General features: G+C 41.4%; 1 protein-coding gene and 1 pseudogene across 2 annotated transcripts in view; both read left to right on the top strand.

Annotated features, from left to right (window-relative positions):
• The first annotated feature begins 4,743 nt into the window (after window positions 1-4,743).
• On the top strand, window positions 4,744-5,820 carry LOC128826283 (actin-like; annotated as a pseudogene).
• Window positions 5,821-7,360: 1,540 nt separating this feature from the next.
• SSU72 (SSU72 homolog, RNA polymerase II CTD phosphatase) overlaps window positions 7,361-27,584 on the top strand; it is a 59,501-nt gene continuing 39,277 nt past the window's right edge. The window contains exons 1-3 of one of the 2 annotated variants that reach the window (XM_054009042.1): window positions 7,485-7,574; window positions 16,788-16,843; window positions 23,149-23,292. In XM_054009042.1, coding sequence (XP_053865017.1) covers window positions 16,788-16,843; window positions 23,149-23,292 — 200 coding nt within the window. In that variant the 5' untranslated portion in view covers window positions 7,485-7,574. Of the gene's footprint in view, window positions 7,575-16,787; window positions 16,844-23,148; window positions 23,293-27,584 lie in introns of both variants that reach the window. The other variant, XM_054009041.1, reaches the window with a different exon arrangement.

Below are 27,584 nucleotides of genomic sequence, written 5' to 3'. Positions count from 1 at the left end.
AAAGGGACTGGCACAAAGTCCCACTGTGAGTCAGTGGCAGAGCCAGAAATAAGCCCAGGAATCCTGACTCCTCATGCCCTGCTCTGACCACTAACCCGTGCTTCCACATGCACAATGAAAACGGTCATAACAAGGTTAACAGGGGTTACCCAGAGGATTAGGGGCTGGAGCCACTCCCTTACTCTTCCTGCTGTGGGAGTCCCTCCGTGTACCCCCCCCCCCGCTCTGCCACCCCCACTGTGCTTTGTGATGCAGTTGATTAAACCAGCTGACTCGCAGCCTGCAGTCCTGTGAGTGGAGATTTTGTTTTTGTTTCACTGAGCTGTCCTTTTACAAATCACACCGAGAACAGCGAGGCTGCACGTGGAGGATTGCTGTAGGGAGGGGAAGGAATGGACTACCCCTGCCCCCCCACACTGTGGAATGGCAGCAAACCAGTTCCCCAGCAGCTGGTGCAGCCTCAGTACTGCAGTGGCCAACAGTGCATTGCCATCTGGGGCAAGAATGGCCAGTGCTCTCCCCCCCAATAGTCTCAGATGTGCTGCTGTTGCCTTCCCCTCCCCAGCTGCCAAACATCCCTGCATGCTGAGATGCATGGAACATGCTGTACAGATGAAGAACTACAAGAATACTCAAATCCCCAGGCTCTGTGAGCTAAGCCCACACATATCTGGACAGGAGGGAATCTGATTGTACCATCCTGCCTGTGTGCTTCATACAGCAGTGATGCCATAGCCACTGGCCTAGGGCATGAATTCTTCCTAGCATGAGGGGACAAATGCAGAGAAGGAAATGCATGTGGATTTCTTCGGAAGAGCTCTTTCCAATAAGAAGGAATCAGCTTCTCTCTCCCTCCAAAGCCTCATCAGCATCACCCAAGCTGTTGACGTGACCGAAGGCGGAGAGTTGTCTGACTCCAGAGTCTTAAGGATGCTGATGGAGAAGAAATAAAAAAAGGCAACACCCATAAAGATGAAAAACGCCCCTCCCTGGCACTACTGAGGTTTAACGTGTGTGACTGCCGAGGCAGCGCTCCTTATTGTTTCCACTCCCTGAGTGACCGAGCGTTTCAAGATTTGGAGACTAAAATCTCTTCTTCTCACACACAAGGACATATCAGTTTGCAAGGGAGAATCAGAATCGCACCCCAGGTCCACAGCTGCTGCTGCAGCCTTGGTGTATTCAGCAAACCGCTTCCCCCCCCCAATTTAAGCTCCTAACTCAGAAGTTTCATAATTTTGCTAGAAAATAAGTTATGGATTCCATAGAGGCGCTGGTTTTATGTCTCATTACAACAATTGTAATCCACTAACCTTCCTGTGTGCTATGACTGCAGAGGTTTTAACTGTCCACTTCATCTTGAATGGTCTCTTGCAACATGAGTTAACTCCTTATGCTTAACAATTGGTTCCACCTTGCATTTGGCTGAGCCATTCTGATCACCTTTGCCAGACCTGAAGAAGAGCTCTGTGTAGCCTGAAAGCCTGTCTCCTTCATCAACAGAAGCTGGTCCAATAAAAAAAAAAATTACCTCACCCACCTTGAGTCTATCAGATCCTGGGGCCAACATGTCTACAACAACACTGCAAATGCAACCTGTTTTAAATGCTGCATTAGTTAGAAGTCTGTGTATTTGTAATCTTGGGCCAAAACAACGTGCTAAAGACTCCTATAATGGATGTGAGCAGAGGTGTTGTACCAGGCCTCAGGAATTAATGGAGAGCTCTGAACGGTATCACAAGTGCTCCCAAAGTGCTGTTGCAAAGCCCTCACTCTATTTAGGAAATGCTTAAGAGCAACTGGATGGGAGGGAATAAATTATGAAACCCATTCCATGAATTGCAACAGGGACATCAAGGAGCCTTCTACTTGCCTTTAGCCCTTTCAATAAATTGCTGACCTTTTTGGATTTAAAAAATCAAGCAGAAGCAAGAGTCATAAAGCTAAAAGAAGAAGTTTTCTTTTGTAAACAAGCAGAAGCGGTTCTCATCAGTTTCACTTTCTGATTTTCATGCACTCACCATAATGTTCTAGGCTGCAGAGTATCAGAGGGGTAGCCGTGTTAGTCTGTATCCACAAAAACAACAAGGAGTCCGGTGGCACCTTAAAGACTAACAGATTTATTTGGGCATAAGCTTTCGTGGGTAAAAAGCCCACTTCTTCAGATGCATGGAGGCTGCAGAGGAAGTTTTAAATACAAATTTTGAATAATTTAAATATTTATTTTCATACTAGGTTTGTTCAGGTCTTATAAAGATCACCAGGTGCCTGAAAGAGAGTCCCTTTAACTTTGAAAACATGCAATCCAGCACTTCAAAAAAGTTTGTGTTCTTTTGTTTTTTAATACTTGTATAGACAAAATCAAAAGAGTAGATTTTTTTTCAAGGCTCAAATGGCACTTAGGCATGCAATTCCATTTATGAAAATCTACCCCAAAATCTCCTTCACTAATGTTGTCCTTTTTCCTTTTTGCAAAGACTTATATAAAGATTATCTCGCACTTGTGTTTCTAATGGAGCTTGAAATGGCTTTGTTCTTATTATTCTTGTTGTGTATATGCTAATTAAAAGTCAAATCAGCAAATGTTTGCACAAATAAGGCAGATCTATGACAAGACAAGAAGACTGATCTTAGGGATTTCAGTAACTATCTGGACTCAGAATCGCAGACTTGGAGGGCATAAAGATGTTGTAGGGAGGAGGGTTTTAGGTTTACTGGGAACTGGGGAACCTTTGGGGAAAGGAAGAGCCTACACAGAAAGGATGGGCTGCACCTAATCCAAAATGGAACCAGATGGCTGGAGTGTAAAATTGAAAAGGTTGGAAAGGATTGTTTTAAACTAAGGGATTGGGAAAAGCTGACAGATGGGGACGGTCACACAATCTGAGTGGAGGCATCCCTTAGGGATGCATTTATTAAAGGGGGAACTCTATCGCCTAGTAAAGAGGATTGAAAAGAAGTTGGTAAATTACAGGTGGGAGCGAGTGAGGAGCAGTCATTTAAACACAACACATGAAGGCCAAGCAACCAAATATAGACAAATGGACAAGTGCTGATATACAATGCTAGAAGTCTAACTACTAAGATGGGTGGACTAGAGAGCCTGGAATTAAATGAGCATATTGATATAATAGGCATCACAGAAACTTGGTGGAATGAGGATAATCAACGGGATGTGGAAATACCGGGGTACAAAATATATAGGAATGACAGAGTAGGTAGTGGTGGTGGGGAGGGAATGGCACTATATGAGTAAGAAAGCAGAGAGTCCAATATAGTAAAAATCTTAAATGAATCAAACAATACCATAAACTCTCTAGGGATAGAAATTCCATGCTTGAATAAGAGGATAGCAGTAGGAACACACTGGCAATCACCTGACCAGGGTGGTGACTGTGATGATGAAATGCTCTGGGAGATTAGAGAGGCTACAAAGGCAGAAAATGCAATAATAATGGGGGATTTCAACTATCCTCATTTTGATTGGGAACATATCACCTCAGGAAGGGATGCAGAGATGAAATTTCTAGACACATTAAATGACTCCTTGAGGCACCTAGTCCTGGAACCCACAACTGGAGAGAATTCCTAAGTGGAGTACAGGATCTGAGCCAAGAGGTGAATACAGCTGAACTGCTCCGTAATAGACAGCAGGTTTAAAATAAGCAAAAGAAAATATATCTTCACAGAGCCAACCTTTGGAACTCATTACCAGGGGATGTTGTGAACGCCATAAGTATAACTGGGCTCAAAAAGAATGAGATAAATTCATGGAGCATAGGTCCATCGATGGCTATTAGCCAAGATGGTCAGAAACACAACCTCATGCTCTGGGTGTCCCTAAACCTCCAACTACCAGAAGCTGGGTCTGGAGGACAGGGGATGGATCACTCAACATTGCAGTGTTCTGTTCATTCCCTCTGGCCGCTGTCAGAGACAGGTTACTGGGCTAGATGGACAATTGTCTGACCCAGTCTGGCCATTCCTCTGTTCGTACAAAGAACTGCTCTACATACAAAGTTGAACGATTGTAAGAGCAGGTGTTGTTTTGAATTTACTTAAATTAGACTAACCACTGGGTCTTCCACAGAGCTCCATGCAGAAGGAGCCTTAAAGCCATGCAGATCTCTGCAGAACAAAGGCCTGATATAGGAGAGGGATAAACCCAGCAGGAGTTACATTCAGTCTGGTCTGAGGGGCCGTGCTCCAACAGCTCAGACCTCCACAGTCCAAGCTGAACTCTATTACAGAGCAAGCCAGTTCATTTGGGCCTCCATCTTTAAATGCCCATCCATGGTCACATTCACTGAATAACTTTGAAGCCATGACGATTTCGCTGCCTTGGCTTTGATTTATTGTCAATGTACCTCTGTTGCCCCTGGCACCTTTGCTTGGATAAGGATCCCCAAGAGATAAAAGCAGATAGCTGCAACTGTATCAGATATAGACTCTGCCATGGAAAAGTTTTCAAATTCATGCTTAATATCTTTTTGGATTGCCTGCGAGGCCATATAGTCAGTGCAGGCACCTGAGTATCAGGACTCTAGTTTCTTAGATGGTCAAAAGAGACCATTAATGATCATCTAGTCAACTCCTGTATAACACCGGCCAGAGAATTTGACACAATAATTCCCACATAAAGCCCATCATCTGTGGCTGAGTTTGAGCATATTTCTGAGCAAGGTTCTGTTCCTGATTTAGGAAGGACAGATGGTCTAGTGGTCAGAGTAGAGGACTGGAAGCATGGGCTCTACCCCTAGATCTGTCTCTAGTATCCTTTGTGACCTCAGGTAAGTTACTTAACCTCTCTGTGCCTTGGTTTTCCATCTGTAAAATGGGGATAATATTTTCCTATTTTTATAAAGCGCTTCGGGATCCTTGGATGGAATGCACTATCAAAATCTAGTCGTGTTGTTATCGTTTTGTGACCTCAGGAATCTAGAATATTTATCCCTGAACATTCTAACTTCACGACATTTTCAAAAAAGCCAAACCAAGCCCCAGCGCCAACCTCAGCAGCTTCATTCTCTCTTCCTGCTGTAATGTTGGATTCAAAAATCTGTGATTTTTGACAATGGAGCCGGTCATGTAAAGCTGGCATTGCAGGAGAGATGACACTAAGATCTGTCATTATTTCAGTGGTTGGTCACCTTAAAGTGAAAGCAGCTGCACCTGGAGATGGTCAGGAAGAATACTATGTTGGAGAAGAAGCCCTGTCCATGTGGGAGGGTCTTATCTTTGAAATATCCTATTGACCATGGCAGGACTGCAGCTTGAAATGACAGGGAGACACTCTGGAGACACATTTATGAGCGTGAACTTAGAATAGACATCAGCGAAAGGCCAGTGCTAAAGAGTGAACCCCCTCTGAATCCCCTTCACAATCGAGAAAAGATAACTGAGCTGATGTTTGAGCATTTTAAGATACCAGGTCTGTATCTATCTGTCTAGGCGACATTGGCATTGTATGCATCGGCTCATACCACTGGAATGGTAATGGACAGTGGAGATGGAGTTACCCATGCAGTGCCCATCTACAAAGGACACTGCTTACCTCATGCAGTTTCCAGGCTGGATGTTGCAGGCAGGGATATCACTGACCTGTGGCTGTTCTCTCATGAGCAGGGCGAAGAGAAATATGGTGAACTGTCAGATATCAAGGAGAAGTTCTGCTATGTGGCTTTAGACCTCAGACAAGACATTAAGAGGAAGTCAGAGGAGGTCCTGAGAGATTATAAACTGCCTGATGGAAATGCCATAAAAATTGGTCTTCACCGCTGCAGAGCACCAGAAATTCTTTTCACGCAGCACTGGCATTGATACACTAGAGCTTCATACTCTGATTTCCAACAGCATTAAAAAGTGTAATGGGGATATTTGCCAGCATCTGCATGGTTCATCCCTCTTTCAAGGACTACATGAGAGGCTGTTTGAAGAGATAGAAGCAACAAATGGTCCTGTGGCACCTTTAAGACTAACAGAAGTATTGGATTCAGAGTAGCAGCCGTGTTAGTCTGTATCCGCAAAAAGAACAGGAGTACTTGTGGCACCTTAGAGACTAAGCTTTTGTGGGTGAATGCCCACTTCATCAGACGCAAGAGATAGAAAAGAGATAGAGCACCAAGTCCCTAAAGGAGTTCATGTGAGGATTGTAGCACCGCTAGACAGGAAGTACTCTGTATGGATGGGAGCTTCCATCATTACTTACTTGGCATCCTTCATGCCAATGTGGGTCACTGTTTGGGACTACAAAGAATAAGGATCTTCTGTTGTGCATAGAAAATGCTTTTAAGAGGATTGAACTCAGGTTAGGGTTGAATTGTGTCAGCTACCATTGAGAATTGCATTGAAGACTTAACTGGACAAAAAAAAGTTGTCCCGCTTGTGTGATGGTGATTGAATAGAAGTGAAAAAGTGCATTAAATGATCTTTGCAGTGTTGTTGGAGTGGTGTTGGTTCCAGAATATTAGAGAGACAAGGTGGGTGTGGTACTATTTTAATTGGACCAGCTTCTGATGCTGAGAGAGACAAGCTTTCGAATTACACAGAGTTACAGGACCTGAAGAAGAGCTCTGTGTAGTTCGGAAGCTTGTCTCTTTCACCAACCAAAGAGATTACCTCACTCAGCTTGTCTCTCTGTGCTATTTATAAGGTGCTCATCATCTTGGAATCTCTGGTATTAGTAGTTATTATAGCCTAAAAAAGGATGTTCTGGGGATAAACGGATCACTCCAATTGTCAGGCAGGAATTATACCTCCACCCTTTTGTTCCCCCTCCCTGCCCCGGGCTTTGCACTCTGTGTAATCATTTGTGTCCATGCCAAGTGTGTGCCAAATGCCTCCATATTAGGATTGTCAATGTAAATGGCTGCATGAGGGTGAGGGCAATGGCGAATCAGGCCCCTTTTCTATAAGAAAGTCAGCTCTAGAGAGTTTCCCTGCTGAGACTGTCCCTTAGTGCCGGAGGCTTTTCTGATGGTGTCACCTGCCCTTTAGGGACTAGGCAAACTTATTTCACACCAGCTCTTAAGCATGTCTGGCTTTTATGTCTGAGAGCCTGGGTGGGATTTGAACCAGTGGCCACGAGGCAATTCGCTCGGAAGTACCGTCTCTGCCCCGTCCCCTTGGCATGGGACGGAGGGCTGGCAGGCCCTCTTGCTCCACTAGGGCGGCGCTGTCATACTGGTCCTCCTCCTTTCTATGACGGGCGGCCCCTCGCTAGGGTATAGCATATCCGTCTTCTCTATGGCTGGCGGACCTTCCCTAGGGTGGCGCTCTCTCTTTCGGCCCGCCTCTCGATGGCCTGTGACGGGCTCCGCTCTCGTGCGGTCTCTATGGTTAGGGGAAGCAGGTCGACGCTGCCCCTGGTGACACGTCCCGGCGCCGCCCGTCGTTGGCTTTGGCCGCCATTTTAAGTGAGCCGGAGCTGGACGGCCGGGACCAGAGGAGCTACGATACCGGCGGAGGGGAGCTGGGCCTCTTCTGCGTCCCGCCATGCCCTCCTCGCCGCTCCGGGTGGCCGTGGTGTGCTCCAGCAACCAGAACCGCAGCATGGAGGCGCACAACATCCTTAGGTAACCGGGGCCTGCCCGTCACCCCCCCCCCGGTCCGGGCCTGCCCGTCGTGACCCCTTCCCTCTCCGAGACCGCCCCCCGTCTCCCCCTACGCGCCCACAGAGGCTGCTCGCCGCCGCGTCTGCCCCGGGGCCCGTCTCCCCGCCCACGCACCGGGCCCAGCCTGCTCTCCCATGCGCTCACCCCGGCGGGGAGAGGGGCTCGTGAGTCTCCCGGCCCTGGGCACTCCACAGCCGGGCTCCCCTACCGCCCGCTTCCCCCGGGCGCCTCCTTTGGCCCGAGCAACCTGGGCCTGCCCCGCTGCGGAGGGTTGAACCGGTCCCTGTGAGCCTGACCCCGAGTCCTGGTCTCCATCGGGTCTCGGCCCCGTATTGGAATTTGGGGCGGTTCGGGGGGTCACACTCTCGCCGGAAGAGCTCGATCGGGCGCCACCTCCGCTAGCCTCGCTCAAGTCCCAGGCTGGGTTGTCCGAGACCCGCACTTCATCTCCTTGGACAGGGGTCTGGGCCCTATCCCGGCTCCTCGGCTTCCGATAACCAGGCTGCGTCCGCCCCGCTGATAAGGCTGGTCCGTGCGGGGCTGGGCCCAGGGCTGTGGCGGAGCATTAACCCCCCCCCCATGCTTGCAGGCCCGGAGCAATCCCATGAGCTGGCTTCTAGGTGCTCGGCAACATAAAACCCACCTGCCCCCGGTATCCTCCGCCCTCTCTGGATACACCGGTGAGATTCAGAGACTCGAGCCCCCTCTCCCCGGCTTGTTGGAGGGAAACTGGACAGGCCACTCCGCTCTGAATGTTCAACTTCCCCTTCAAGAATATGGCCGCTCGCATATTTAGGGCTGCACATCTTTTCAACTCTTCACTTAGTTTAGGGCGGAACATACGAGAGAGACGGAAAGGAGGGAGGAAAAAAAGTGATTAGCCAGAAAGTGTGTTTGTTGAATCTCTCTTACCTAGCACAAGGACGTAATCTAGGTCTTTGTTTAAAATCACTTGAAAGGAAAGTTTAGGAATAAACGGTGGAATTTATTTAAAATGTTTGAAAAGTACAAATGGCATGTAAACAATAAAATATCACGTGGGTGGTGGCAGCCATCTTGGTCCAAGGCAATTTACCATGTTAGTAATATTCAAACTTATTATAAGACTGAGACAATAGTATCGTAAACATTCTATTGTCATATTAAAAATGAAGGAATTTAAAAAATGCAGTATATTTTTCACATGTTGCTGTTTTACTCTTTGTATTTCTCTCAGCTCCTACAAGGGAAACGGATGAAGTCACTTTTAGGTTCCCAATGCTGCAAGTTCTGTTTGGGATTTAAAAACAAAACATGAAAACATTTCTATTGATCTTAAATCTTGCAAATGAGCTCTTAGCCTGTTAGCACAAAACTTGGGTTTTAAACAATATGAGTTAATAGTTAGTCCCTTAAAATCAGCATTAAATGGCTGTCTAGATAAAACAATTTTTTGTGTGTGCTGATAATGCTTCAAACAATTAAAATAGCAATGTTATAAAAATAATTTACTTCTTCCATTTCCAAAATGGCAGTATTGATAAGTGCAAAGTAATGCACATTGGAAAGCATAATCCCAACTATACATCCAAATGATGGTGTCTAAATTAGCTGTTACCACTTAAGAAAGAGATGTTGGAGTCATCGTGGATCGTTCTCTGAATACTCTGGCTCAATGTGCAGCAGCAGTCAAAAAAGCTATTAGAATGTTAGGAACCATTAGGAAAGGGATAGATAATAAGACAGAAAATATCATAATGCCATTAAATAAATCCACAGTATGCCTATTCCTCGAATGCTGCATGCACTTCTGGTCACCCCATCTCATATATCAGAATTGGGAAAAACTACAGAGAAGGGCAACAAAAATGATTAGGGGTATGGACAGCTTCTGTGTGAGGATTGATTAAAAAGACTGGGACTGCTCAGTTGAGAAATGTTATGACTAAGGTGGGTACGATAGAAGTCTCTAAAATCATGACTGGTGTGGTGAGGGTGAATGGGGAAGTTTTTATTTATTTACACACACACACACACACACACACACGGTCACCAATTGAAATTAATAGGCAGCTGGCTTAAAACAAACATACGGGAGTATTTCTTCACACAGCGCACAGTCAACCTGTGGAACTCATTGCCGTGGGATGTCGTGAAGGCCAAAAGTATAACTCTGTTCAAAAAAAGAATTAGATAAATTCCCAGTGGATAGGTCCTTCAATGACTATTAGCCAGGATGGTTAGGGACACAACCCCATGCTCTGGGAGTCCCTCAACTTCCAACGCGCCAGAATCTGGGACTGGACGACAGTGGATGGACCACTCGATAATTGCCCTCTTCTGTTCATTCCCTCTGAAGCATCTGGTGCTGACCGCTGTTGGAAGACAGGATACTGGGCTAGATGGACCATTGGTCTGACCCAGTATGGCCATTCTTATGTTCATTTATGCTGTTTTGCTATTTACATATTACTAATATGGACAATGGAAAATATTAATTTTCTAGTGAAGTTCAATTTGTGATTTATAGACTCCTAAGTCAGAGATGGAAAATACCTACTTGATCATCCAGTCCATCTTGTTGTTGTGGGATTTGTGCCCTGCAGTACTTTACATGTTTTTCCAAAGCACACTACAACCAGATATTGCAGCAAACAATGTGGGGGAATGTTTCAATTGAACAAAACTGTTATTGAAATTTTAAAATAGCATAGAGGCATTTAGATTGCATTTTATAAAGTTTCTAAGACAAAAAATTAGATTTTTATAATACAGGATACTGTGCCTTTGAAACGATGGGCACAGATTTACATGACATCTAAAAATACCTTTAAAGAGCTTTCTGAAAAATGGTGCTCTGAGGGGTTGTAAAACTTTATTCTGTTTGTAGTTTATATTAAAATATTTGCACCGAGGAACTGAAACAATACAATTAAAACCCTATTATGGGGCTTTTCTTAGTGTTGAGGAAATTCTACTAAAAAGTTCATATCTTAAATATTGTTTACCCTTATCTCAAGTCTCAGTATTCACTCGTATAAGCTTTACGGATAGTTTTTTAAACTAAGTACAGATTTTGTTTAAAAAAGTGTGTGTGTGGGTGTTTTTTTTTTTTTTTTTTTTTTTTTTTTTTTTTAAAGTCTTTTCACTTTGGCAATGTTATTTTTTCTAGTCCTTAACTTGTGGAGGATACGTTTGTCACTGCTGCCCATAGTCGTAAATTTTTAAGATATTTTTTGATCTGCCTGAAGCATTATAGAATTTAAAACCGTTTATTTTGTTAGTCTTAATACATGGTTTATGAGGTTTTTTCAATATTTTTATTGTAATAGGGTTTTATGCCTTTTTTTTTAAATGCATGAAATTATCAGGTGTTTCAGATAGGCTTGAAATAAAATTGAAAACTTGTCCTTGACAAAAATATCAATATTTGTCTCTGTTTTGGATTCAGAAATGCCAATTCCAAATAAAAACATTTTCCTGGCATGTTTCAACTCTTCCTCCTGCCCTCCCCCAAACAGTGCTCTTGTGTATAGAAACTTCAGGATTTGAGATGGTTCAGAATTGATCAAATTTTCTTTTAGAGGTCTGCCCCCCCTTTTTTTTTTTGAAAAGGGGGTTAAAATTTGAAGATATTTTGAGAAATCTCTAAACTCTTGACCCTTTTAAATTGAAGCACAGTGGATTCCATGTAAGATGAGATGTATGGTTTAGTTTGGAAACTTAAAAGTTCTGACTGTTTGTCAGACTGACATTCTCTATAGTTTTATACGATCACTTATGCCTTACAGAGAGTCAGCTGTCTGTATGTTTTCTGTATTCTTTGTTCTCTATGGCTGCAAATGTCCTACAAGATCAAATACTAGCTGCTTTCTGTTTTTTTTTTTTAAATGGCTTTCCCAATGTCCCAATATAGTCCCTTATCTATTGCTTGCTACAACTATATTTAAACTTCTTACAACCATAACACTATGATATAAAAATCTAACAAGAGCTGTGAAGCTACTGCATATGTGTAGCATGTTGAAATATAAAACCAAACACAAAATACCCCAAACAATATTGACCAAATAAATGGCTTTCATGAGACCTTAAAAGTTTCCAAACCAGATGTCATTCTGTAACCATACTTGGCCACACCTGGCTTATCCTATGGTGTAATTACTTTCATAGTTTTCACTTGGGATACATATCAACAGGGGTTCTCAAACTGGTGGTTGGGACCCCTAAGGGGGTTGTGAGGTTATTATATGGGGGGTTGTGAGCTGTCAGCCTCCACCCCAAACCCTGCTTTGCATCCAGCATTTATAATGGTGTTAAATATATAATGTTTTTAATTTATAAGGGGGGGTTACACTCAGAGGCTTGCTATATGAAAGGGGTCATGTTCTCTTGCATAGTATTTTAAATGTATGCAGTAATACTACATAAAATCATAGTTATCTATGGGAATTTGCACAGTGAAAGATAGTACCTTTGCGTGTGTGTATGTAAGCATAATACAGTAGAATGTTACCATTTCTCTTTTGGATCATGAAAATTAAATACAAAGGAGTCTACAGTACACTGACAAAGTCAAGGTCTCTGAGACAGTTTGCCACTCCTAACTCGGGTGTGGCCAGCCTGAGGAGGAGCCAGAATTTACCAATGTACAGTGCCAAAGAACCACAATAATATGTCAGCAGCCCTGCGTGTGCTCCCCCGCCCCACTCCCAGCACCTCCTGCCCACCGGCAGCCCTGCTGATCAGCGCCTCCCCCTCTCTCCCCTCCCCCTCTCTCCCCGCACCTCCCGATCAGCTGGGAAGGGCTGGAGTGGGGGCAGAGCCAGAGGTTGAACAGTGAGCACTCCCCGGCACATTGGAAAGTTGGCGCCTGTAGCTCCAGCCCCGGAGTCGCAGCTCCTTGTATAGGCACCATGTTAACTCCTGAAGAGCCGCATGTGGCTCTGGAGCCACAGGTTGCCACCCCTGCCTTAACTGGTTTAAAGTTGTTGTGCAAGAGCAGTAGCCATTTAGGGAAGTGGGAAGAATAACTTTGACTTAAAACTTGTCAGTGAAGAAATCCTAATGAAAATGGATTTCTTATAGTTTAAGAATCTGATCCATTCATAATGTAACTATCTGTATAGTGACAGTCCTCAAAGGCCTCAGTTAGGATCAATACTTACATTGAGTATTGTATAAACTTGTAAAATGACATTTCCTGTAAGTATTTTGGGTCAGTCTAAGACAAGATGCAACAATTGAATCTAGCAAACAGTAGAAGGGAATGGGGGAGGGAGAATGAAGGTAACAGTAATAAAGTTCCATGGTTACATAGGTTAGTTGCACACACAGCATCATGGTTCTGAACCATTTGATATTTAATTATATTTTTATAAAAAAAGTTAAAGTCCCTGGGTTTGGTGATAGTATTGTTACAGCATAATGTGTTTCAGAATGTGAAACTGCAGTAGATTAATAGAGAATGTATATAAAGCAAACCGAATCCTACACTGAAAAATATTTCAGATTTATATTTCCTTTTATGAAGACACATTATAGTAGTATTGTTGCCAGAAAAGAATATAAATTGATGTAAATGAACAAACTTATGTTCTACGGCTACATTCTTCAGGACAGAGAACTGTTTGTTAATTCATTATTGTAACCACATTGTAAATGGACCAGTGCTGTGTAAATTATATCATCTCAGCATGGCAGTTTGAACATATGTTTATATTTATATACTAACTACAGGAATGAGTGATGGTGTGATAAGCCAGTGAAGGAAAGACTAAATTACCTGGGTAAAAGGCATCGTGAAGCCTCCAATATGTAGGCATAATATAGGGGCTATAGCAACTGCAGTTATTGCCTTTTATCAGTTTGCATCACAGTCCAGTGTTCTTTGTTATTAGTTTGTAAGCCTTAAGTGAACGCGGTCTAACCCATTTACTGAACCTAGTCTGTTTCTAGGCCCACAGTACAGTGTGCTCAGACCAGGAGGAAGGGAATGGCCCTTGTAATCAAATTAGAAGAATCACTGGCAGGTTCCAAAGGCTGGGAAAGTCCATCTTCCATTGAGAACTAGAGAAATAAAATCTACCTTGAAGTAACACGAGACGGGACAATGAACAGATCTGAATACGGAATAGACTGGGTACAACTTGTATAGTGCATTGTCCAAAATTGTAAATTAAGCATGTAGGGAATTACAAATGGAAACAGGATTAAAGGAATTGGGATTAGTTTACAAGATAATATTTAGAAGCTTGCAGTATTATTCCAGTTGTTCTTTACCTTGAGGATGCACAATTTATCTGATTCAAATTCTCCTTTTCTGTCAATGCAGATACAAGGATTTTCTTTTATCAGCAAATCTTTTCAAATTTCCAAATTCATCATAATGAATTTATATACTTTATTATATAGAGAGTACCTCTCTGAAAGTGCCTTCCTAAAAGGAAATGTACTTTTGAACTGTTTCGGTGTAGAGTTCCATGCCTACTGTGTTTACACTGTTAATCTGTTGCATTTTCAGACTAATATTGTAACAACTCCTCAGTCTCTTGAAATTAGGATTTCTGTATTTGTAGCTGACTTCTGGTTTTATTCAGAATTTGTAGCTTTTGAGTGAGGATTTATGCATTACATATACATTCATACAAGTTCATTTTTAGGAAGTTGTGTATTGAGAATTCAGGTGGGGGTGTGAGGTATATTATTAATGGTGTAAACAGAATGAGTTGAAAGCTTATAACAAACTTCATTAAAGCCTTAAACCACAAATCCATGTAATATTGGGGGTGTAACCACATAAGAGAAACAGAAGTTCAACCAAGTACAGTTTACAATAAACAAGCTTCAGTCAGAGTTTCTATACCAATTGGGTAGTATCAATCAGCAACTGAACTAAATGAAGAGTATGCTTACCTTTTTGTCAAATATTTCCCTTTTTAGTTTACAAAAACATGTTTTTAAATTGTGTTGGCATTTGCTCGTTTCAAGCTAAACATTGATTTATTACATTTTATATTGATAGAATTTGATTTATTTGACAAATGTATTCAAAAAGGCAAACCTAGAAATTGAGCAAGTTGTCAACTTTCTGAAGATTTCAGAGGCAGAAACCAGTCAGCAATACGCTTTTAGATTGCAAATGCAGTTTTTAAGAGTAAAGTGCATGCCGGCTAAATGGGATCCAACTTCAGATTAAACTGAAAAAATTATTTAAAGAAATGCTGTTCATTATTCTACTTTTATTCATTATAATGTGTGTTAAACTTGCCCAGGAACTGAATGTTTACTTCTTTCCTAAATAATGTTGTCATTCAATTGCAATAAAGCAGTTATTTTACACCCCTTTATATTGGTTCAATATTGGCCATTCGAGAGAAGAATCTCAGCAGTATTTTGAGTTTAAGGTTAAGTGAAATTCCCTTTTTAGAACACAGGGTCCTATAAGGTTCTAGAATATTAACTTTACCTGCTTTGACCTAAGTTTTGTTTCTTCTGCTTTTAGATGTCACCAGCGTCTAAAACTGAATAAGGACTGCTGTGTCCTTTTTCAAGTGTTAGTGATTCATCAGTGCTGTCAAGCACTGCTGTCAGCTGTTAAACTGGTTCCTAGAAGTAGAGAGCTCTATGTAGAGTGCTTAGAGAGCCTTCTGGTGGAAAATGCAGTTGCCCCAATTCAGCAATGTACTTAACTTCGTGCCTAACTTTAAGCATATGAGTAGTCCCCCCGATTTCACTGAAACTATCTTTGTGCTTAAAGCTGGGCACATTCATGCCGAATCAGGACCTATCTGTGTAAAGTTATTGCTAAACTAAGGCTATGTCTACACTTGCAGAGTTTTTGCACTGTCAGTGTCAATGGTGATAGTGAACCAGTGAAAGAAAAGCGCGCTGGTTTGTGTACTCACTTCCACAGGCATCAGAGAGTGTTTACATTTGCAGCACTTCTATCCCTGAGGAGAGCAGCGCACTGAGGGCAGCTATCCCACAGTGCAGCTCTCTCTATTTTGACGATAGGCCTTGTGGGAAGGGGGGGGGGGTGATCGCGGGGCATCCTGGGTCCCTGCACAGCCTCCTCTCCCCAAACACTGATCAGGTCCAGTAGCTCAGCATTGCTCCAAGCAGGGGATCATTTATTCCATGGCGCAGGCATTGTCACCTGGCCAAATGACAAGTGAGCACTTGCCAAGAAAACGGGAAGGGGAGTTTCAAAGTTCCTGGGGCTTTACAGGGGGAGGGGTGGATGTCTGTTTACCGGCATCAGCAGCAGAGCTGCTGGCCAGAGTGGTCACCTAGGCACTCTGGGATATCCTGTGGAGGTTAAAAGCTCAGTAAACAGGAAGAACATGTCTTCACTTGCACATCACCGCAAAAGCATCACCAGTAAGATCTATATGCCTCTTGTGGAGGTGGTTTTCTTTTTGCGGTGAAACTTCTGAGTTTCACTGCAAAAAGGCATTGGTAAATGTAGACTCTCCCACTGTTTTTGTGCAAAAAAGGGACTTTTTCTGCTTTAAATGGCAAGTGTAGACATGCCCTGAGTGTGGGTACAGTCTCCTATCTAGGCTCATAACTTTAGCATTAATGGAAATCATTTACATAAATCTTACATTCACCAATGGACCTCTTAATGCATTGGATTAGAATTAGGCATTTGCAGTAATCAACAGTGATCTGAGGTGTGCTAGTATTGTCTTGCTGTTGCTGTAGATGGTGTACTTGGAGTCATCTTAATATTTTCCATATAGTTATAAATAACTTTACTCTTACCTTGATACTGCAAGACTCTAAATCATCCTTTACTGTAAATGTTAGATTTTTTTTGTATTACTGAAGACTGGTGCTAGCTATTAAGTTATTTGATGATTCACTCACTAATCCAAACTTGTTTAATTGCTTAGCAGAAGAAGGCTGTGCTGAATAACTCAATTGGTGCTAGAAATCATTTTTCATACAGTTACCAGAAATGTGCTGAAACACTTTCAAATTATGTCAAAGTAGCACAACCATGTTGTGTAACCGACACACACAGATGTACTCTGGCAACTACTAATGCCATGTAAAGACTTCAGTTTTGAGAGAGGTGGTCTGACTGTTTAGTGAAGAGAGAGGCCTCTCAAAAATAAGTCAAAATGCATCAAAATTTCAAATCTTGGAGTAGGAAGCCTTGCCAATGAAAGGTTTCTATTCTTTCAGATGGGATGCAGACTTCTTCAAATGCAGCTTTTACCTTTTGAGAGAGGGTGGCTATGGTAAGTGTTGTGGTGAAAGCTGTGGCCAGTATGTCTGCACCTCCTGTGACTCATTTCAGCCAGTGGTATTGTGGTATGCAAACAAAACAAGATCAAGGAGAAAAAAGTGGAAGAAAATGACTTGACTATTGCAGTTCTACTATTCTGCCCTAGGAGGGAGGGTGGGTGGAGGAAGAAGAAAAGGGTACAGTGCCAAAATCTTCTCTTACGCTATTATCTTATGGCAGTCGTATTGCGAAATCCCACTACTTGATGAAGTGATGGCTGTAGGGCAGCAATAGATGGGTGGAGGAGGGAAAGGAGAGGGATAAGGGAGCTCCATTTTACAAACCTGTTCTTTTTTCACAGGTACGGACTGGCTAACTCACACTATTCGTAGTCATTCCAGATACCATTTTACATCATGTAGTGTACAGAATTTATTAGTGAGCCTTATTTCCAGATCAGATTTTTAAATGGGGTCGGGATTTGTTCTTTTACTGAAACAATTCTCATAAGTGACAACCTATTTTCATGGACTTTAAAACTTCTTTATTGGTTACTGTAGCTGCAGGAATGAAAGTTGATGTAAATCTGATGTTTACTTCAGACCAGTTTGTGTTCACAATTCTTGTATAACTGCATCTCAATTGTTTTGAAGTTAAGAAAATATTTAAATACTAGACAGCAGTATTCTTACATGAAAATTCAATTTTTATAATGGGAGATTGGTGTTAGCCCCCCATTAAGTTATTTATGTAATAAACACTGCCTTTCTGGGATTCCACAGGTAGAAACATACTGATGTATTTCAGCTACAAAACAGATTTGGTGTGTTAGTTCAGATGCAGCAAAGTTTACAAAAACTGAACAGTTTGAATTTAATCATTAAAATTTCCATCTGTTGTGGTTCTCCTACTGTACTTCTTTGCCCAGTAGGGGCAATAGAATGAAACTAATGTAAGTATGGAAAATGGCCTAGATATTAGCCGAGATATTAGCCTCTGTATCAAGGGTTGGGGAAGGGGAGAGAAATTAATCTTTTAAAAAATAGTAGTCTTCTCTTCACTGTGGGGAATCATACACTCTTTCCACTTCCATCCATCCCAGCTGTCCTCCCATGGTCTAGCAGAAAGAAACTAACCAGGATCACCTCAGTTTCATATCACAGCTCCTGTCTCCACTGTGTGCAGAAACAGTAGAGTATTCAGAATTATTGGAGAGGGAAAAAGTATAGGAAGGTGAGAAGAGGGGAAGATGGAAAAAAACACGGTAAGACAAATACATTACTAAGGCAGCCTTCCTCCTGTTTGTGGTGTGGCAGCACACGAGAGTTTAGGACAAAGCTTGGTCCTTCACAATCTGTGCCAAGAAGGTTTTGGAGCACTACAGAGACAGAGCACTCAGCCCCTGGGAATAGGATGTGCATAAATACTTAAAATTAAACACTTGTATTTTATTTTTGTTTCTTGCAATTTGATCCTTGGAAAGCAAGGAAGTGAGATGCTGAAGGTCAGATGCTCACAGTACATGCTCACATCTTCTGCTCTGGATCTCAAGGCTTGATAACTTCGGTCTCTTCTTTTGTGTGTTGATAATTCAGTGAAGTTGCAAGTCTGGGTCTTTAGAAAGCAAGCCACACTCTTGAAATGCCTTTCCACAAATCACATCAGAATTAGAAAGCCAGATGTTTTTACCTCCTACGCAATACTGACCGACCACTTCGCTCAGATTCTCACACCCTCTGCTTTCTGACAGGCTAATGGACAAGTTCTTCTAAGTGCTGATACTCAACAAAACTTATCATTATTACAATTCCTTGTTTTCAAGTCGATGCTGGGCAGCTTGCTGAAGCCAAGGGTATTGGTGGCACTTAATATGTTAATAAAATAGCCAACCAAATAAACATAAATATGAGAAGTATGGTAGGCTTGAGCTTGGTGATACAGCATTATGGTTGGGAAGCCATACTGGGAGTAGCAGATATTTGCAGTGGGAGCTGATGTATCACAATATATGTGAAGCCACAGACTGTGATCCTGCTTCTCCTAATCTTAACTCCACAAATATTCAATGGGATGTGTGTGCATACGCCCCCCCGCCCCCCTTTTCCATAATGACCTAGTGAAAAGATATCTAAAAGTCAGCACCATGCAGTTGATTGTTTGTCTGGCCCTCAAAATCTCTCTTCTGTTGTAATTATTAAATTAATAGCTGCTGACAGGAATGGAATGGAAGACGTGCCTGGTTTGTTATGACTTTTTTGGCTACAAGTCAATAAAGTATCCATCAGACTCAGGCAAAATTTGAAAAGTAGTTTGTCCATAATCTGGCTGGAAAAACTTAGCCGATTCTGATGCTTGTACTTTCATTAAATTTAAACAATAAACATTTGATGATTTTTTTAAAAAAATATTTGGTAGAAGAAAGGTTTATATCATTCTCAATTTGAAAAAAATTAGTGTTCTGTTTGAAATATTGAGTGCTATCATTTCTGATACTGCTCTTCCCTCATGCTTTCAGACATCTTTCTGATCTGTAACAGTGAATGTTCTGCATTCGTACTTGTGCAATTCAGCATGGACTGATTTAAATGAAAGGAGGAAAGTAACTAAAAATAGTCCTAATAGCTGCACAGCTGACTTGCTTTGCTGAAATTGTATAGCCATCTCTTGGAAGCTGCATATGTGCGTTTTTAAACAGTAAATTGACATTTCAGGGAGTCTTAGCCTTTGGGTTGTTAAGCATTGTATGCGTATCAATTTAATTGGAGAAGTTTTTAAAATGGTAGAATTCTTTCAGAAGACTGGTAATTTGGGTCAAGAAGTAGTGAGTCTGTAGAAATGAGTAAGATCTCTTATTTAATCACTTGCTTTATTAGATATTGAAATTGCCAAGTGCATTTCTTAAGTAGGTATCCTGAAAGCTGCGATAGAGGGACTTCAGTTAAAACAAGTGAGAACCAAGCATGAGAGGACCTGTCACTTATACATCAGAACCCAAATTCTGCAAACCTTTGTGTCTCTTAGCACATTTTTTCCTGGTTAGACAACCAGCAGTTTTGTTGGTGAGGCGGATGGGGCGAATGGAGTGGAATAAAATGGATAAAAACAAAACTGCCTTTCTTTGCAGCTAAAATAATGGATGGGGTTGTGGGTTTATTTTGTTGTTTTTTTTTTTTTTTTTTTTTGCTGTCCCTCCTCATCTTTCCCCTTAATGATTGTCAATACACTGTACACGTTTGCTTTCTTGCTTAGTATATAAGGTTGTTAGCATCAATTAGCTACTACTAAAACTATAATTGTTATTTATTTACCTGCTGGTCATTTAATAAGATGTCAATTTATACTGTGTGCTGATTTTTCCAAAAAAAATTTCCCCTCCCTGGTAACAGTCTCTTGAGTGACCTATGGGCCAAAAGGGGAGTCACGACAACAGCTAGAAAGATTGACTCAAAGGTTAGAAATGAAAAAACCTTCTAGCTCATCTTGTCGATCACCCTGCCAGTTCAGCATTGTTACCTACTGTCTGTATAAATAGGTATATCTCCCTATATTTATTTATCTCATAGAGCTGGAAAGGTCGAGTCCAGACCCCTGCCTTCACTAGCAGGACCAAGTACTGATTTTTGCCCCAGATCCCTAAGTCCCGTCTCCTTCCCCCCCTCCCCCCCCCCCCCCCCCCGGATTGAACTCACAACCCTGAGTTTAGCAGGCCAATGCTTAAACCACTTTGTGTAGTTTTAAATGCCCAAGCAGGGGTGTTTCCATCACTTTCTCTGGTAGCTTATTCCATAGCTTAATAGTTCGTGCTCTCAGGAAGATTTTTCTGATAATCAGCCCAAATATCCTTAAAAGGGTGTAGATACAGCGATGATGCAGTTACAGCTTTTGGTAGGGGAAAATACTTGGAGAAGCTGAAATTCATGGGATCTTGGTATTATGGTTTTTTGCACAATTTTTACTTCCTGATTACATCAGTGTCTAGCAAGGGTGGGCTGGGAGTAGAACCTGGTAGTTTTGATTTATTACAGTGTATATAATTAATCTAGTATCCGAGGGGTAGCCATGTTAGTCTGGATCTGTAAAAAGCAACAAGGAGTCCTGTGGCACCTTATAGACTAACAGATGTATTGGAGCATAAGCTTTCATGGGTTAATACATGCATCTGACGAAGTGGGTATTCACCCACGAAAGCTTATGCTCCAATACATCTGTTAGCCTATAAGGTGCCACAGGACTCCTTGTTGATAATTAATCCAGTAATCAAGGTCCTGTGTATGCTGTATCACATTAGAATCAAATTCTGTGGCAAGGGCCCTTAAATTCAGCAGCAATATTATTTACTCATTTCCTTGAAGTCTCTTCACTCCCTTCCTCCCCACTTCTATGAACTCAGTGAAGGCTCACAGAATGTAAATTCAGTGATTTTAATTTGATGGTTTTTTTCCATTATGTTCTCCAGATTGCCCATTTCCATAGAACTTGGCTTCCGTGATGTCCAGACAGTCCAGCTCAAACCTCCCTTCTCCTCCCCCTCCCATCCAGTTGTGTGCCAGAGGAGGAGAGGGGTGTTTGTGCATGTGTATAAAAGTCTATTCTGGTATAAGATTACACTTTCAAAGATACAATATTGTGAAAATAAGACCTACAGGTGCACTAATATTTTTTAATATTTTAGGCTGGTATAAATTTATTTTCAGAATTTTAAATGAGAGGAATCTGTTCCTTTTGGGACTGATTCCAAAGCAATATCTCTTATCTGTGTTTAGTAGTGGTCCTGATAGGCTGTCAAGTACATATAGATCGTACAATGTACTGCAACTGACTTGCCATGGTGGAATGTGAGAGCATCAAACCAAGGACTGGTGCCAAACTCAGGAGCTGGAGTTTGAAATGGAGATCTGGCTTCAGTGCCAAAATCAAGAACTCAAACTGAAGGGGAGACTCCTACTTAGCTGTCAGAAGTAGCACACTGAATCTCATGCATTAGTCCCAGGTAGTCTGAGAGAGGATGCTATATAGGTGCAGATATATATTATAGTTATTAAATGGGCTCTGTGAAAGGAACTTACAGCTTTACAGGTTCCACTTTGAAGGCCTTTGTTATAAGATGTTGGTACTCTGTAGCGAAGTTATTTCTTTCCATTAAACCCAATCCTTTATTAAAGGGTGGGAAATGAGGACAAATTTCACTTTCTTACGTTACATTCTTCCCATAATGGATGTACTATGAAAAAATCCTTTGTGGTGGCTTAGATAGCATCAGTGTTTCAGGTGCACAGCTGAAGTCTATAGGAGAACTGTCGTTACTTTTGAATATTGCCTCTTGCATAGAAACTGATTTTTTGGATTGCAAAAAATGGAGTGTTTTGACATTTTAGTACATTAGAACTACACATTATCAGCTGTATTGGTGATAATCAGTCTTGTGGCTAAGGCCTTGTCTGTACTTGCTGGGTTTTTGCATGTACACAGATGTCTAAGTGCAAATGCCTAGTGTAGTCATGATTTGTACCAGTACAGCAGTTTTGAGTCCCTTTATTAAGTCTTTTGCAACCACTCATATCAGGAACATCAAGATGAACTTTTTCAGGCTCAAAGCTTTAATTTTACCTTCCTTGGGAGATACAGGTGAGGAGACTGTTGTTTTTGTTGTTGGTTTATGGATGGGTGCGGAATGTTTGAAAATAAAGGTTTGTCTTATTAACCATGTCTCTTTTTTTCATGGTTTCTGTGCTCATCAATAAAGCTTCCCCCTTCTGTTTTCAGTCTCTCATTGTGCTTATGCTGCATATTAGGGTTACACCTGTACAGATGCAAAATTTGAGAGACAGCAGGAAATATAGTCTCTGATTATGTAACAGTTTTGGGTTCTTCCTGCAAACTTTTCACTCTGTGGTTGAACAGACAACTCTTGGCATGAGGATATTAGAGAAACAGAGTTATATAAAACACACATAATTTCAGTTTTGTTAGAACACAATGGAAAAGCTTGAGATTGAAAAAGAATACAATCCAATTTGTTTTGTTTTGATATCAGATGAAGGAGACACTGCTCACAACTTCACACTTTCTGGCTGTCACTTTTTTGAAACATAACTAAAGTTATTTAAATGAAGTGTAGGATATGTATTGTGTACCAAGACTTACCTGAAACTGCAAATGTATAATTTTTTATCTTAAATTTGCTTAGAAGGTTGGATTCAGAGTTGATAGGTCTCGAAGAATTTTTTTTCCAAGTCCAATGCATTGCTGTTCAGTACCTAGACATGTAGGTTTTAAATTTGTCCAATCTAATTATAAATCCCTTTTTGTGTCTTTCAGCAAACGAGGATTCAGTGTTCGATCCTTTGGAACAGGGACTCATGTGAAACTGCCAGGACCAGCACCAGACAAGCCGAATGTTTATGATTTCAAAACAACATATGATCAGATGTACAATGATCTGCTTAGGAAAGACAAAGAACTGTATCCCCGTGGAATGACCTTTTTAAAAAACCCAATATGGTTCATCTTTGAAAGGTGTAATTCATTATTTTGCATAAGGAATACACAGCTGCTTGACTGGCAAGAGCTTTGTTTTAAGGTTCTAGGCAAGTGTTTCACATTATTTTAGGATCTCTAACACTCCCCTTGTAACTTGCTATTGAGTTATAATGCATGCATTCAAAATCCTCTTGTATAGTAAATTAACATACTTAGTTCTTGAACAGAACTATGAATATTTTACACCTTTATCCATGAACTGCACTGCATTGTGGGCTATGTTTTCCCAGTGCAGAGCTCTTTCCTGGCATGCTAAGAACTGCCACCAAAAGAATTAAAATCAAATTTAGCTCAGTCAAGCAAACAGGTAAGGTTTAGAGTAAACTAGTGGCCTAAGGGGAGAGAACATAATCCATAAAATACTTTCTCTTCTCATCAAGAAGCTAATTGTTAATTTCTGGTTTTGGCTGTACATCAAAAACATATTCCTTAAGTATATTTCCAAGAATGGGCACAGAAAGCCCAAATGTGAGGTTTATTCCCAAAGACCAGAGATGACAAGGGTCAGGCACACTACCTTTCTTCACATCAGCTATGAGCATGCAGTATTTTAGGACATTTAAATATAAAGTATAGAACAAAAACAAAAAAAACCCAAACACCTCTTTAGTTTGCAAGATCAGGGCACTTGTTAGGGTTTTGTTCTCTTTACGCAGGATCTGATTTTTAATATTAAAAATATAATTTGGTGAGAAAGGGAAAACTAAATTTATGTAGGTTTTGCTTATTAATTTCTAACGGTAGATTGAGGCCCATGTTACAAAATGTGATGCCTCTGAAGTGAGAGTTTGGATAACCAGGTATAATATGGCAGTCTGTCCCATTCTTTATTGTTGCGTGACCTAGATTTTTAACTTCTGGGGAGCTGCGTAAAAGTAATGCTGGATCAAATTAGTAAAATCTTTCTAATGTTAGATTTGATATCTATTTTCTATAGCTATCTGGAAATGGCAGCTAAAATGTTATCGTTTAAATATTTTAATATATTACAAAGCGTCACTATTATAACTAAAGTTTATTTTTGTATGGCTGAAAAATTTCAGTTTTTTTTTTTAAGGCTGAGAACAGGCAAACAGGCACTAGATGAGGATTAGAAAATGGGGGATACAGTGAAACCTATTTTAAGTGGCCACCCAAGGAATCAACAAATTCAGTAGCCCAGTAGAAGAGATGGGCTTTCAATTATTGGTTCAACAAAATTGTGTACTGCAAGACTTGAGTAGACTTTTAAAATGATTGTGTAAGACATGGAGGAGGTCCTTGGTGCAGGTTTCACTGTGGCTTGATTTGAGTCAGCAGGTTTTTAGTTGTGTATTTGCTGACTAGAAAACATTAAATTTGAGCTCCATAAGACCCCAGTAGTGGTGGTTTCTTTTGTGTTGAGTTTTCTGAATGTACTCAGCTAAGATGAGCAGCTCCATAAAGCTGTACAGTACAATTAAATTTGATGCTATGTTGGAAATTTCCTTCCACATGGTTTTCCCCATAACTGATATCCATATTATGCAAGGACATTAGGGAACCCAATTTCTGATGAAAAGACTGAGTAGCAGTATCTCTTAAACTTGAAATTTAGGGCATCCATTGAATGTACATAATTTAATTTTGTATAATCACATCTTTGATGAAGAAAAGGGATATTTCCCAGCCAATCCATCCTCTAATTGAGATGGTGCACATCTCAATGCAAACACTCTCCCTCCCCTCCCCCCCCCCCCTTTCAAATGGAGGATTGTTTGGATTGTGCAGTCTTCATTTCCTCAAGCACTTAAGAATTTGCAGTGACTACCACTCTGCCTATTCTGTTGTATTGGGAACGTAGCACTATTTGTAGATACACCTCTACCCTGATATAACGCTGTCCTCGGGAGTCAAAACATTTTACTGCATTATAGGTGAAACCGTGTTAAATCGAACTTGCTTTGAGCCGCCGGAGTGGGCAGCCCCGCCCCCCCTGGAGCTCTGCTTTACCGCGTTCTATCCGAATTCATGTTCTATCGGGTCGCGTTATATCTGGGTAGAGGTGTACAACAAAATTAAAACACATCTGGTCCTCTATCCAGTATCTTCTCTGGAGTTGCCTTTTGGGCTCTGCTCCACATTAGAGGTGGAGTGGTTATGCTCTGAGCCACAGATATTTATGCAGAGTGACACTGAGCACTCCTTTCTGTTTTGATTTTTCCCATTCAAGAAAAAGCCCAGTTTGGGGTGGGGAAGGAGTTATGTTTGTATATTTTTATGCCCTCAAATGTTGCAAATTCAAGTTCTTTGAACCAGATATACTTTTTCAGTACAAAAGGCAGCTCAACTTCCAGACTCGGGGTGAGTGGGTAAGTTCTTTCCTAAATTCGTGAAAACCAGAGACCCCTCTTGTTCCTGCCTGGGAGCCAAGGAGCAGCTATCTTTGGGACCAGGGCATTGTGGGACTCAATTAGGGCAGCTGATTACTCTTTGGTGAAGGGGGGGGGGGATGAAGAGGTGCTTTGTCTTAGGGTGGGAGGGAACTGCTTTTCCTTTGGTGTCTCAAAGGGGATGTGGGAGAAAGAACGGGTCCAAAGAACGGGTCCAAATTCCTTGGCTTGTCCTTATGCTTCCCAAATCCTGCTTTCTTCAGTTAAGTGGGGAGAGCTGCCACCTTCAGCCTTTCCGCATTGTCTGAAACAGCAGTTCTTAGTGACAAGGGCCAGTTCGTGCATCTCATTACCTCAGAATGGGAATATAGGTCCAATGCAGCACTGTTTGCTCCTGTGTTTAGGAGTGACTTCGTGCTCGAGTTCTGTAGGCCAGTGGGGAGACTAGGTGCACTGTTGACACTTGATATTCAGTAAGAGGTTTTGGCTAAACTACTCCAGCCCATCATCTGCTAGCCAGTCAACGAATTGATAAGTGCTTCGGAAAGCAGCCGTCCCAACTGGGGCCTGAAGTTCTTCGATGGTGTGGACATCAGTCAGCTGAGGTAAAAAGCGGCTTAGAATTGCAAGGTGTGTGAAAACTCTTTTCTCTATCAGTGGTGGGCAGGAGGGAAGAAGAACAAGATAGACTCCACACTTCTACAAAAATAAAAAGCATCTGGATTGCACTAATCTCATAGTGTGTGTATGTGTGTGTGTGTGTATATATATATATATATATGTGTGTATATACATACACATATATAATATAGTGCAAATTCTCAAGTGTTATGGCTGTAGGTTATAAACCTTTCCATATTTAATCTTCCACATTAAATGAGGACATATTTACGAATGTAGGTACTTCTCTGTGTTGTAGCTAGAAGAATGAGAAATACTTTTAAAAGAGTAGCTTGTTAAAAAGGCATGCTGTCAGTTCAGAAGGGGTGGGGATGCAGAAGTAATGAAGCTAGGCTCTGCAGGGCTATACGTGTAGTAGGAGATTGACTTCCATTTTAATTTTAAAATACTTAAAATGAAATAAACATAGTTGTCAGACTAAGTAATCAGTGCTGCAGTTACTATGTAGGAGAGATGCATCCATTTAAATTCCCTCAGCATTATTGGGAGACTAGTAGCAACATTTTCAATAGTATTGAAGTCCCTTAGTTGCCCAAGTCCTGCTTTCAAAAGGCTGTAGTATAGACATAGCATATGCTAGCATAATTTGTCGCTCAGGGGTGTGAAAAACCCTCCTGCTGAGTGATATAAGTTGCACCGAGACAAGTGCTTGTGTGCATAGCACGTCTGGGAGAGCTTCTCCCTCCGACATAACTTCTGCCACTTGTAGAGGTGGTTTTATTATGCCAACAGGAGAGCTCTTGCGTTGGCATAGAGCGTCTTCACCAGACGCGCAGCAGCGCTGTAGTTCTAGACATCGTCTTAGGCTCAGAAGTACCCAAGTCACCTTTGAAAATAAGACTTTAGATGCTTTTGAAAATTATGCTCTAGACCCTGTTAAAGGTCAGCATACAGAGTCAGTTAAGTAGAATAAATATGAAACAAGATTACTATTTTCTATGTGTCATCTGAAAAATACTTTACCCAGTAAAGAGTACATGACAGGAATCAGAAATATTGGTACCAGTACCTGTGTGCCAAATACACTTGTTCTGTAGCCCATTCTGTTACTAAAATATAGCTCCAAACTTTTATGTACCCCCTTTTACTACTAAGAAACCATCTGTGTGGGGTAGAGAAACCCACTTGTGGAGTCAGTTTTGCAACTGCTACTGCAGATACCAGCAGTTACCTAGAAACAGA

The sequence above is a fragment of the Malaclemys terrapin genome, chromosome 19 (genome assembly GCF_027887155.1).
Source record: "Malaclemys terrapin pileata isolate rMalTer1 chromosome 19, rMalTer1.hap1, whole genome shotgun sequence".
In the NCBI taxonomy this organism is placed as follows: Eukaryota; Metazoa; Chordata; order Testudines; family Emydidae; genus Malaclemys; species Malaclemys terrapin.
The sequence above is the reverse complement of the archived record's forward strand: the minus strand, read 5'-3'. Positions and strand labels throughout refer to the sequence as shown.